This window comes from Trachurus japonicus, chromosome 4 (genome assembly GCF_045865225.1).
Source record: "Trachurus japonicus isolate A0001 chromosome 4, Traja_1.0".
Lineage (NCBI taxonomy): Eukaryota > Metazoa > Chordata > Actinopteri > Carangiformes > Carangidae > Trachurus > Trachurus japonicus.
In genome coordinates this window covers 15095782-15109556 of record NC_140910.1, presented here as the reverse complement: position 1 = coordinate 15109556, position 13775 = coordinate 15095782, and the positions used below count along the sequence as shown (strand labels likewise).

The following is a 13775-nucleotide window of genomic DNA, read 5'->3' as shown; positions in this document are numbered from 1 at the left end:
TTTCTGGCCGGGAGAATATCATCCACCAGGGGTAGCCACAAACACAATAATGAGAATCACAGTTTAATTCCTGAGCCATTTATTTGTCACATTTCTCATAAGCTGTCCATCAAAAAGGTTGAGCTGCTCTTCCTTGAAAAATAACATTTTTACTGAAATAACATCAAGCATCGAAACTAAAGTCAAACATCTTAATGAGCATAAAAGTGGCACAAGGTCACAAAGCTTTCAATTAAACTGTTTACACTTTTTTTTACTCTCATAATTATTCACAAGACTTTCCTCTATAACAGTCAACACCAAAGAGCATAAAGCAACTGTACATTCAATTCCTCAAGGCATTCACGATTCACAGTACCTTTTCACAAAACGATGAAAATAATTATCAAAATATAACAAAATCCAATTTTACTTGACAGTTTAATGCAGAAAACACAGACAGGCAGGTGTAATGGCGTTATGATGTTAACGCAAACTGTTATTATTAACAATAATGGTCTTGAAACTTCTCTTGTCAGTAAATAAAATAAAAAAAAGATTTGGTAAAGTAAGATGATGAGAAAACCACCGGAAAGTGAAAAAAAGAAGAACTTTTAACTGAGAAAAAAGGAATAAAAGTCAATCATTACCTTACTTTATTTGCTTATCTTTCCCTATTGTAGTTAGTATAACACAATATTCAATGAGTAAAAAAAAAAGAAAAAATAACAGTTATAATAAATACCAAAGTAACACTGCAAGTATTACATATTAGTATGTAGCATTACAGTCCTGTGCCAATAAAAGATATAGCACCAAAGAAATACAAGAAATACTTATAAAAAGTTCTGAGAGAAAAAAACATTCTACCAATTCACTTGAAATAGATAAGTATACACTCTCCTTCGCACCATAATCCAGTGTTTTGTGCAAGCAAACTTAAACAAAATTAGACTTAAGTTGAGCAGACTTAAATATGGGCTCTAAACTAACAATTGATTGACATATTTACATCCTGCTGATATGTTCCATCGAGTGTTAAGAGCTGTAGAAGGTCCACATCTAAAAGTCCTGTCAGAGGTAGTCATGATGATTTGAGTGTGACAAAAAAAATAGGTATTTGCAATGTTGTATCAGGTCATGCAACATAAATAGCAAGGTGATTTACATATTCACAAAATGAGAAATATGGCGGTGCTTCTTTCTAACAATACTGTGTAGTCTAACACTGACGCTGGTAGAAAGTAGGAAGTGTTGTAATTCTCTAACTTGAAAACTTGATGAACCTGAAAATAATTTTAGAAACAACTTTCAGCTTCATTTCACATGTACTGGCACTGATTGTTAACAGTGGATATGTAACTGTTCTTTAACAGCATGTGGACTTATTTCCTGTCACCAAGCAGCCCCAGACCAGGCCTTGTTTGCCTCGTTACCTAGACAACATTTTCTGTTTAAGGGTCAGAAGGGTTTGGGACACTCTGCGAACCCCTCAGCACTGGCTGTGTTGACCCAAAACTATTTTTTTTTCTCTAAAACCACCCCTGCACCGTTGCAGCTAGCTAAAGTGCTTTTGGTACACAAAGCCCCTTTGAGTGTGGTTTATTTTTTCACATTGTGGTCTCACTGTTGTGGTGGTTGAGAGTGTCGTTTTCCTGGCAGATAAGCTGGTAGGGCTTCTCGTTCTCCTCGATAACAGAGTTGCGCCCCTCAGCATCCTGATTTTGTAGCTCTCCACGGGAAAGGTGCTCCACGATGCCAGCCCCGAGTGAGTCACCCAGCACGTTGGTGGTGGTACGCAAACGGTCCCTGGGGTAATGAAAAGGAGAAAGAAATTCAGTCAAAAACAGACAGAAAATTGAGAAATACTGGGAATTTTTATTTTTTTATGCAATGAAAGCAGGCAGTTTAAAATTTGAAAATGTGCCCGTAAACACAGGCTCTCTGAGCTGTCACTCTGCATTATGCATCAGTAACCTTTGTTGTGGTGGGACCTCTGGTCTCTCTGAAGCTTCACTATGACATTTAGGCTGGCAGAGCCACACAACAGTACACAGACCAATCCCCATCACGCTGACATTTAGTGGGAACTCACAAGAACCAATCCACAGCGATGATCAGTGTTATGTCCTCTGTGGGCAGTCCCACCGATGTCAATACGATCACCATGGTAACCAGGCCAGCCTGAGGGATGCCTGCTGCTCCGATGCTGGCAGCAGTTGCTGTGATACTGAGTGGGCGGTGGGAGGGATGGAGAGGAGAGTGAAGACATTTCATAAAGGGAAACAAACAGCACATGTGCACTCCTGGTGGGAGTAGTAGAGTGACAATGACATGTGACGAATTATAAAATCAAATTATGTAAATTTACTCCCCTCTCCACTGAGATGGTTACAGGATATGTTTTGGTAATTATAGGAAGTTTTAGACATGTTCTCAAGAGCAATGTAACAACATATTCTAGGAGTACAATCTGTATGACTCTTCCATTTACATCTCTTGATGACAAGCCTGATCAGGCGACTCATCGAGTGCAACAGAGAGAGATGTGGGTCAAAAAGCTATTTTCGACACAATCAGTGTAATATAAAATCAAATTGAAAAGTGTGGTAATACAATAATATAAATGAGCACCAAAGTGCAAACTAATTTAATCTGCAGTCCCTACGCAGATGGTCTGAATAAAGGAAATTGGACTTAAAATAGTTACTGAAATAGGTTCAAAAGAGGCAACTTTTAGCCTAAATGTTTTAAGCGTTCAGTGTTGATTTGCATACCTGACCCTGTGCTCCCTGAGAGCAGCAGCAGTCTGAAACAACTGAACTGAAAAAACAGTCTTAAAAATATCTTCCCCTGGTCTGAAATCAGTGTAGTTTGACAGGTGTGTTTGTAAGTGTTACCTGATGGTGAGGATCTGGCCAAAGTTTAGGTCCATGTCGTTGACTTGAGCAATAAAGATGGCTGCCACGGCCTCATAGAGGGCAGTGCCATCCATGTTAATGGTGGCGCCTACAGGGAGGACAAAGCGTGTCACTCTTTTGTCCACATGGTTATTCTCCTCCAGACAGCGGAAGGTGATGGGCAGCGTGGCAGAGCTGGAAGAAGCAGGGATCAATTATCCAGGAAATGCAATAAGTTTATACAACATAGCAAGATCATTTTTTAATTGAAGTATCAGGGACTATATTTAAATAACTTTTTTTAAATACAATTCATGATATCTTTGATGTATATATACTGTCTGATATTTTATGGAACAAAGCATCAAAATACAGAAAGTAGCACAAATACAAATGTTTGTTTTGAGTTATGGATTTTGCGCTTTTGTTGCCATCTCTCAGTCAGAATTGCACATACCCACACTGAGTGTGTGTTTTTGGAGTGGCTTTGACAGCTGCTTTTCTGTATAGGATAATTGTGTTATTATGTTATATGTACTATATACTGTTGTGCTATATTTTATCAAATTGTGTCGTACCATATATATCATAATGTCTGATGTTTCACATTATACCGTATTGTATCGTATTGTATGATACTATATTGTATTATATCATATTATATTGTATCCTATTTCATCAGACTGTGTTATATCGTACCGTATCATATTGCATCATATTGACAGAGTATGAGACTCACCTGGATGAGGTCCCCAGAGCTGTGATGAGTGCCTGCAACAGACCACCAATAAAGGTGTAGGGATTCCTCCTGGTCACCAGGAAGTACAGCAGCGGCAGGACAAAGAGGCCATGAATGAGGAGACCCACAATGACTGAGACAGTGTACATCCCCAGCTGACTGCCCATCTCCGCCAGGTCCTTCATCTCCACAATCTTCCCTGCAATGAGAAACAGGATACCCAGGGGAGCGTACCTGGTAGAGAGATTTAGATGAGATGAATGAGTATGGAGGAAGATAGATATGAACATACAGACCCACTGAGTATCTTATGTTAGAAACCAAAACAACTACCCTATGTTTTATGGGCAGAAAGGTGTATACTTGAAAGAAAAAATGAACTAGGAACATCTCTAAGAAATCTGTTTCACTTGCTGAGCTGGAACTGAGTCTTTACTGACCATATGATGATGGCCACAAGCCTCATGATGGCTTCATTCAGACAGTCAAAGAAGTCCCTGAGGGCCTGGCCCTGCTGCTTCATGTTGCCAATGACGAGACCAAAGCACATGGAGAAAACCACCAGACCCAGAGCATTGACTCCATTAGAGGAGCCAGACACAGGGACCGTCTCCTCCACTGTCTCCTGTTGTGGAAAAGGGTAGCAGCGTACAGATTTACCCATGTCTCACCTCACTTTGATACACTTTTTACCACAAGCTTTAACTAATCATGTCCTTACTTCAGTGGACACTACTGCCACTCACCTGTATGGTGTGCAGCACCCTGCTGAGATTGACGCTCAGGTTAGACTCTGTCACATTGGTAGAGTCAGTGACGTTCAGGCTCACTGTCACATTCCTCGTATGAACAGTCTTCTTATACACAGTTTTATACTGTAAAAGAAAGCAAACAATTTGACATGGATGGAAAGTCTGTGAAAGTCATGTGAAGGAAATGTGATCTCACAGTGTCTGTGTGATGTGTGTCTTTACACGCTTTTCTGTCTTTGATGTTTCCTCATTGTGGTTGAGTTAGACTATGTAAGTGATGATGAGATGTGAGGTACAAGCAGTTCTTTGTTACAAAAGAAAATGAAGCTAGAGAAAAGATGGCCTCACCTGCTTGAAACAAGCCTCTACCAGATTTGGAGGGAACATGTTCCTGAGATAAAAAATGAAACAAGACCAAATGAGTCATGCAGGTCATGACCTGTGAACCATAATACTATGCTGTGTTAATCAATAACCATTTCATAACCTCAAAGAGTAATCGTGAAGAGTTTGTCTTGTCTTTTCTTTCACTGGACAGAGCGTATGTTGTAGGCTTTGTCTGGCTTAGCTGGATAGGTAAGTTTCATCACTATGGAGTGTCAGATCAGGACACTGTGTCGCACTTTGGCTTTATTGAATGAATAGGTACACACAATCTATGGTTTCCCCTTTTCGTGATCCGTGAGCGTCCTTAATATACAAATCTTTAAAAGGAGGAAGATCAGTTTGTGAAATATGATTAGTAACTTTCTTCCCAAAAACTTAGGTTAAAGACAAGAACTCTATTTATATTTGTAAATTTGTAAATATAAAGTGTTATGCACCAGGTTGCTTCATACAGCTTCATATTTAACATGAACATGAGAGTGGTAAAAGTCTTCCAATTCAATTTCAAGCATTTCACACACATTGAATTAATTCAACAGCTAAATACAGTATTATTTCACAAATCTGTACAGTTTCCAAGCAGTTGTCACCTGATGAGATCCAGAAAAGCATCAGCGGCCTGAACAGGTTCAATGTTTCCACTCTTGGAAACAGGACTGTCTCTGCTGCCTTTCCCCGGCCGGATTATCATCACAATGACGATGCCGATGAACACAGCGATGAGAGTGGTCACCATATAGTAGATCACTGCACGCATACCCATTTTACCGGATGCTTTGCTGTCCAAAGAGGAGATACCTGAGACAGAGTACATTCAATTTAGACTTTAATCAGTTCTCACTGCAAGTTTAGATTTTGTTATCACCCCGTCTAAAGTTGTAAGATAAACAATATGTGTGTTAAACTACACTTGTTATCGACTTGAATCACAAAATTTGGCTGAAATAGAACAAAGACGTGTGAGCCAGAAAGTCCGCAAATGAAAGTCAGGTGTTGTTTTCAGGTCTGGCCTGTAATCTACTGTAATCTACACTCTGAGAGCATTAAGTGAATTTGTTCTGCAGTTCAAAGCTAACCTGTGACCAGACTGGAGACGATGAGAGGCAGCACCAGCATCTGTAGCATTCTCATTAGGAGCTCCCCTGGAAAGGCAAAGTACTTGATCTCCCTCAGGGACAGGTTGAGGGGGCGTAGAGCAAAGCCCAGGATTACACCTAAATAAATTTGCACGCACACATAGGGTTAGTATAACACACACACACACACACACACACACACACACAAATTATGCAAGAACACAATAGCACAAATGTACAAAAGTCATATTACTAAGTCACTCACCCAGAGCCACGGCAGCAACAGTGAGGAGAACAAACAGGTTCCTCTTGAAGAAACCTTTGACACTGTCCCTGCTGACGGAGCTCATCCTCTCCTTCATGCTGCTGGCTCTCCTCTCCATTGCCCTGCGTAAACGTCTCCTTAAGTCCCCTCTCTCTGGCACCGGGGGTTTATCCGCGTCCTCGTTTAGGAAAAGGCTCGCACTGTTGGGGGGCTTCTCGTTCATAATCAGCTCCAGCACCTGGTCTAGGAGGCAGGTCTCGTGGGAAACTAGAAAAGGGAGAGGATGACATAGAGAGAGATAATTTGTTACACATTATAATTACTCACAGAATCATTCAAAACTCATTAAAACATATGGATTGTCTCCATGACATGAATAGTGACCTACAGTGATATTGTGAACAGAAAACATCAAATAATGGTACAGACAGATAGATTCCCTAACTATTAAGTAACTATGATATTACTGTATTAACTGACTGTACTATAGTGCTAAATAAATATTTACTCTGACAGTTTGTCTTGATATTTAATGGAGAAGAGCTGCACCAACACTAAAACTACAAAACAGTAGCCTATGTAGTCTTACCGTGTTTCCTCCTGCTGAAAACTGTAGCAGACTGTGTGGAGCACGTGGCGGTTGGTCCCACTTCTCCTTATCTATCTAGGCTAAAGCGTTTCCTCTGAATTACCCTCTGTAAACAGACTTGAAGCCCCACACTTCAAGAACAACACGGCCAAACCTCTTTCTCCGCTTCTCCTTCACATTCAATGCAATCGCTCTGAGCTCCAACACCTTTATATTTTTACTTTTCTCTGGGGATAAACACTTTAGCATATGATCTCCAAAGACTTCTATTCTGTTTACATCCCTCTTGTCTATTGATTTTCTTTTGTCTATTGTTCTGAGGTTCACATCTATCTATTACACACAGTAACCCATTGTTGCACATGTTGTGGGATGACCCTGGATAATCAAGGCCATTATTTAGCTCGGTGTCAGATGCAGAATAATCAGCTCTCACACCGCACTGTTCACACTTACTGCCTACGTGTGTGTGTGTGTGTGTGTGTGTGTGTGTGTGTGTGTGTAATTGAAGAGGAAACATCTGATCAAATATGCCATGCAGTCACAATGTTTTACAACAAGCCTGGGGGAATCGGAGAGCGCTGCTGATCCTGTTTCACCATTCATTTGCTGTGAGTGCTGAATGGATATGAGTGGATGAAGAGGCACTACCAGTGTCTACAGACCTACATTAGCAGTGAAATGGACAACCTCTATGATAACACACAGTTTATGTCATGTTCTGTGTGCAACTCAGCTTCACACAACCTAATACACAAAACACTGTAGATATCTAAAAAAAAAAGCCTTGGTGAAGTAATTACACTGTCAGCTGCCCAAATCAAATTAAACTAATTAATATGACAAGGTTTTTTTTTGTTTTTTTAATGATCAATCTTTCAATAATCCATGTTTTTGAGCCAAACACAGTACAGTCAGCCTCCCTGGGCAGAAATGTACACATTCACAAATGTGTCTTTGCTTTTGTTGCTCTTCCCACTTTAAAAAGCCCCAAAAGCATCGACGATCGATGGAGGCCAGGTATTCACTTTTTTTTTTCTTTTAAAAACTCTTGTGTGATTTTTGCAGCATTTTGGGTCATTGGCATGTTTGAAAATGTCTCTCCTGCCAAACATCATGAGACTCATTCAGTATTTGGGTTGAAAAACTTGCCATCTATAATGGTCATCTCAGCACACTCCCAATAAGCACTGTGCTGTCAATGTGGCGGTCCTGGCCGGGTCAACGTCAAAAAATGCTGGACCCCAGCTGATCCAGACTATTTTGTTTTTGGTTTCATCTGACCAAAAAAATGTGCTGCCAATATTCATCAGGCCTCTTTTCATGTTCTTTGGCAGTGCAGTCTGGCAGCGTTTGTGCCGTTTTATGGGCAGTGACTTTCATCTTGGAGGCTGTTTGACGCTGACTTCATGCAACATCCTTTGCTCCTTCCGATCAGTCACTGAAAAATCAGTGTCCACAGAAAGTCCTCAAGCCAAGTCTAAAACACTTACCGTCTGTTTTTCAGTGTAAGGCTACATAAATAGTGAATCGTGCATGACAGGCACAGTACTGTGTGTGCGTTGGTGTTTCAGCTCATGTTCATTTGCTACTAATGTACCTGCTCAAATCTGTGGGAAGTCTCTTTGTTACTTATTGAGGTATTTCTTTACCACGTGAAACCAAATCCTGCAACCTAAATGTCTTTTTAATATTGTTTTATAATAAATAATAAAAAGTTTGCTTTCCTTTGAAATATAGAAATGCTTAAAGAATAAAATAGAATAGGAGTACACCCACTGTATTACCATGTGCTTGAGCTGCGTAACCATTAGGATAATTTAATGTTTTATTATGTTTGGCACTGAGTTTCAGTGACCTCCCGTCCTAGTCAGGCTACAATCAGCGCTCTTCTGTCTGACAACCCAAAAATCCACCTTTGGTTGAGCAGCAAACAAGTGATAAACATTTAAACATTAAGCTAAAAGCAAAGAGATTAGGCTCCCTATTAGTATTGGAGAACATCACTCACCATGAGATGGTCAGTGGACATTTTATACAGATAATGGGTAATGAAAGACATTATCACATACTATTTCTGTGCTGAACACTAATAGATATTATAAATTGCACTGTCTTCAGAGCTGGTAGGGGAGCATGCAGCGTGTAGAGCAGAGCATAGTTCACATCTCAGTGGAAAATCACTTCAGACTAGCATGTTAAAACACACTGTGCCACAGGGATCCTATTTCTAGCTATTGCATATTCCTTAATACTGCTTTATAGTTCTTTTAAAAGTATTTTTTACACCACAATAAAGCCAGTCTTTAATTTTCCAGAGGTCAAATGCTTATTCAATATCAATACACAAACCATTTTAACCAATCCAGTAAATCATGATCAAAATCAAAAAGAGAGTCTGCTGTTGTAACTGTAAATGTGGCAAAATTCAAACTTTCTGTCCTGATTGATTATAATATCCATTATTCTCCTCCTGATGACACAAGAGTCAACTTTGCAAAGTTCAACGAGGTGCTCACTGGTTACTCACCACTCATGGTTTACAGTGGGTCTCAAACAGTCCAAGCAAAGTCAGTCAACACTTTCAGCTTCACAAGAGTAGACAAGAGATTCAGAGTGGGAGCGAGTGTCCAGAGGTGAGTGGTACAGTGACAGGACGTCTCACTGCTCGGCTCTCATAAGCAGACAGACATGAAAAGGCCTCTCATATGGTCTGACCTTCTCACACCTACACACAAACACACGTAGTACACACACGTGTGTGTGCACATGCACACCGTCCAGCCCACCTTTCATACTATGTGACAGCTTAGATCCATCCATCGATCCTCTAATCTAACTTTCCACCCTCAACTAAATTACTTTACGCTATAGTTGTACTTTGAACACTGAAACACTGCACAGGGACCTATTCATGCAACTGTACACCAAACAGTATGACATGGTAATGTGCACAACACAACATCAAGACCAGCTCCAGGCCAGCTATAGTATAGCTCTGGTATTTCTAATCATTCACAATTTTCTTGGGTCAAACCATCGTTGGTTGTTTCAGGGAGGCAAGTAACTACTAAAATGGCTTATTCCCCATAAAGTACATGCAACAAAAAACACCAAAGACATAAATATTGAAATTGTTAACAACGGGTGGGGGGTTGCCATCTGGAATAGGCCACAAATGGCAGCTTCATACCAACAGCCTACACCCAGATGGTCAGACTACGCCTAAGCTGATGTACACCACATGTAGCTGCACACAATAGTGGCTGCAGAGATACCCACTAGTGACCACAACAACTAACAATCTGCAAGTGTTACCAGTGGGGATTGTGAGGTGACATTATAGGTTTTATTAAGATTTTTAACAGTTAGGGTTTAGGGTTAGCAGCACATACCTAACACAACCAAACCACTGAAAACCCTGTGCTCACCACAGTCCACACACTACACTGCAAATTACACAAGCACAACATCTCTATGAGTGTAGTCTCCTTTTCTAAGTTACCAGGATGTACAGCTATGGAAGTAAAGCAAAGTTTGATGTTAAGATCCAGACCTATAGTGGAGGCACCTGTCGAGGTCCTGGACAAACATGCTGGCACCACTCACCATTTCACAGAAATCAATGGGTTCACAGTGAGCATGTTAAGAAAGATTCAGTTTTATGCAAATGTCCTCTGGACTGATGGGAGCAACCACCTGGCAACAACCAATTGCCCTTGTTTCTTTTCTTTCCGGGAAACAATAACACATGATGGTATTTCAAGGAAAACCAAGAAAAAGCTTCCCAGTTGTCCAATACAGTTTACTGAAAAACACATTACTCAAGAATTAAACACCACACACACACACACACACACACACACACTAAGTGTATCACAAAATAATAGTTTAGTATTGGATAAAAATAAACTTTAACCCGCATGTCAGAATGTATGCATTTCTGGAGATTTTGTCGAGATTAAACCAGAACTCTTCTGTTTTTTTTAATGCACTCACTCAAAAAGAGCTCCAAGATACATAAATAAATGTCAAAAGTGTTGTAACTAATAACAAAATCACTAAAGCACACCTTTAATTTAGGATAATACTGACCCCGTAAGTATCAGAATCATAGATAGATAGATAGATAGATAGATAGATAGATAGATAGATAGATAGATAGATAGATAGATAGATAGATAGATAGATAGATAGATAGATAGATAGATAGATAGATAGATAGAAAGAAAATTAATAAATAAAGTCTTATACCCTGTTTGTGCCTTTGAATGAGTCAAGCTGTCATGAACAGGTCTTCTCCTCCGCTGCTGTTGGGTGTTTCTTAGGATGCTGCAAAAACAATTAAAACTTCACAATCTTGAACACAACTTTAGCTCAAAGCGTGTCAGACTCCAGTAAGTAGGCTAAGTAATAATATAATTGATTAGCATGTTAGCCGGCTACAAAAAAAAAAGTTAATCACAGAGAAAAACCTTTCTTCCTTCCTACCTCAGTCCGTTCAGGATGCTTTTCACAGCGTCATGTGGATGTCTTCCTCTCCACGAAGCACCCGATAATGAACTAGTGTTGCCCACACACTGTATCTCAGCTCAACATCTTCACTGTTATCGCCTTTTTTTCTTTTCTTTTTTTTTTTACTATCAAGCGGTTCGTCCATGAAGCCCGCGGCGGATAGGAGCGCCTGGGAGGTCTGCGTGGGAGGAGGAGGAAGGAGAAGAGGAGGAGAGGTTAAGGACCCTTCAAGAGAGAGAGAGAGAAAAAAAAAAAGAAAATAAAGATAAACCACCTGCTGCTTGTTCACAAAAATGATAGTGTGCAACACGCTCAGGTAAATAATACACTTGCCTTTTAGTTCATCTCACAAGTAGCTAAATAAATATAGGCTCTCACGTGTTTTTATAAATATAAATTTTATGACAACATGAACAACTCCATGACAATTTAGGCTACTTATTAAACACTTGAGTTTTGGGTCCTGGAGGAACCAGCAGTAGCCTATAACACACAGCAGCCATTGCTATGACAACATGCATCTGCTCATTGCCCAGGGTCTGCTGCTGAGCCACTCTGGGGAACTCATGTAGTTGTAACCCTTTGGCATCCAGCAGCTACCCAACTCTCCACACTCACACCCACTCATCAAAATCACGTTCACAAGGAATACATTGATATGCATGTAGCCTGCCACAAACTGGAAGAAAAAAACACCCCTATAATTGTGTTCTTGTTTTTTTTCTTTAACCAACACAGTTATATTCAAAATGTCACTGTTATAATAACATGAAAAGAAGAACTGCTCAATAGGTAACATTTAACATCATCATGGTAAGGTAATGTTCTTGTTGGCTTTGGGGGATTTCCTTGGTAAAGGAAGTTTCTGTGAAGACTTAATAGTAAGGGCATTTTAGCAGACATTTGACCAATCTGGGAACTAAATCCTTACCAAGAAATTTCTTCACAATTGTCTTTAGGAACGTGTGTAATATCATGTCTTAAAATGTTGAAATTCAACTCCCGTGGGAAACCCCCTAAAAAACTACTCAAAGTTGGGGTACCCGTAACTGGATTTTTGAACATTCCGTAATGTTAAATTTGGCCTTTAGTAACTTGTGAGGGGTCAAACTAGGGGTTTTTCATGATTCTGAGTTGATCGCAAACATTAGTTTTACGCCCAAAACACTCCTTGGTGGAGAAAAAAACAGCCACACCCACTTTTCTTGTTCATTGGAACCCCCATCACCACCACCAATAGAATGTATTACAGAGAAGCCATTCCTTATCATTGCAGAGGTTGTCTTACATAATACTACTAAATACTCAATATAATATAATTTTTATTCTACCCTTTTTTCTATTTATACAGACCCTCCAGGATTTTGTGGTGTCGCTAAATTTATTAAAAAAGTTATTATAAATGTAATTTATTATGCAGATCGGTAGCAAGCAGCGAGAGAGAAAAGACAGTGGACATGCACCAGATTTCACATACCAGCAACAACTGAAACAAGTTTGTTCGAATTGAAGATAGGAAAAGCACAAAAAATACACAGTGGTGCTACATTGATTGCAAACATAATAATGTTAATCTGCACACACACTGAGCATCAATCTCGGTCGTTTTTGAAGAATGGAAAAAGATGTTGCAGTGTGTCACAAACTTGTTCATTCCAGCTTGGACCTACTGCTTGGTCATGACCGTATGGTAGCTGTTAGCTGGTAGTGTATTATGGGATTTGTAATGTGAGTAATGTGAATGCTATATTGGTGGGTCATTATTAACATAATATTTTTCTTAAAGGCCATATAAAAGTGTATCGCAGGACAGATCTCCCCCAGGTTTTTGACATGAGATTGACGTGTGTGCTAGATTAATGTCCAACAATGTAAAAAGGTAGAATATAAATTATATTAAGTATTCAGTAGAAATAGTAGAAGTTTTTTGTGACATTAAAGAAAACCTCTGTCATGCAGGAATAGCTGATCTCTAATGTATTCTATTGAGTATAGTAGATCACCGCCTAAACCTAACTGCAAAAATCCTCATGAAGACAATAGGCCTACACCATGTTATCCTAGTTTGATAGCTAATGGGGCAGTCAGCTAGCATTTAGGAAAATAAAATGGTCAGGTGGTCATCAGATTCAGTCGTACATAGGAGTTGGCTAACTAACCATATTATTTACTGTTAGCCAACTATTAACCATTTTGGTAAGACTTTGACTCCTATCTCTATAATGCATTATAACCATACTTATAATGAGTTATAATGTGGTTATAGCATTGTACTATAATTATAAACATTCATAAATGATCATAATACTTTATAACAATAATCATAACACACTATAAAGCATTTTATTGTGACTTATAAGATCAGGTATTATAATACGTTATAATTGTTAGTAACTCACTGACAATGCCCACATCGATAATACATTATAAATATAGTTATAATGTGTTATAATTGGCTTATAAACGTGTATAACCATCATTATAAATACTCATAAATGATCATAAGGCTTTATAACATTTAGCATAACACATCATAGAGCATTTTATAATGGCTTAAGGTCAAGTATTATAAT

The 13775-nt window shown here is 39.3% G+C and overlaps 1 protein-coding gene across 3 annotated transcripts; it reads right to left on the bottom strand.

Annotated features, from left to right (window-relative positions):
• Positions 1–62: 62 nt before the first annotated feature.
• slc1a6 (solute carrier family 1 member 6) lies at positions 63–11309 on the bottom strand. 3 transcript variants are annotated; one of them, XM_085774253.1, is made up of 12 exons: positions 11179–11309; positions 10942–11019; positions 6099–6365; positions 5834–5971; positions 5348–5555; positions 4719–4761; positions 4365–4493; positions 4059–4243; positions 3619–3852; positions 2880–3074; positions 2075–2209; positions 1319–1788 (listed from the first exon to the last, which is right to left on the bottom strand). In XM_085774253.1, exons 3-12 carry the CDS (start codon positions 6319–6321, stop codon positions 1590–1592), a joined length of 1689 nt encoding a protein of 562 aa, XP_085630379.1. In that variant the 5' UTR covers positions 6322–6365; positions 10942–11019; positions 11179–11309; the 3' UTR covers positions 1319–1589. The 3 variants fall into 3 exon arrangements, with proteins under 3 accessions (XP_085630380.1, XP_085630378.1, XP_085630379.1); XM_085774254.1 differs by lacking the exon at positions 10942–11019 and having other exon boundaries at positions 63–1788; positions 11179–11284; XM_085774252.1 differs by lacking the exons at positions 10942–11019; positions 11179–11309 and adding an exon at positions 9218–9407 and having other exon boundaries at positions 63–1788.
• Between the last annotated feature and the right edge of the window lie 2466 nt (positions 11310–13775).

Bases quoted from the DNA above. Each gene is read 5' to 3' on its own strand.
- slc1a6 (XM_085774252.1), bottom strand. The intron at 5,972-6,098 runs GTGAGTGACTTA...AAATTTATTTAG, and splicing joins TGTTGCTGCCGTGGCTCTGG to GTGTAATCCTGGGCTTTGCT. The intron at 3,075-3,618 runs GTGAGTCTCATA...TGCTTCTTCCAG, and splicing joins GCTCTGGGGACCTCATCCAG to CTCTGCCACGCTGCCCATCA.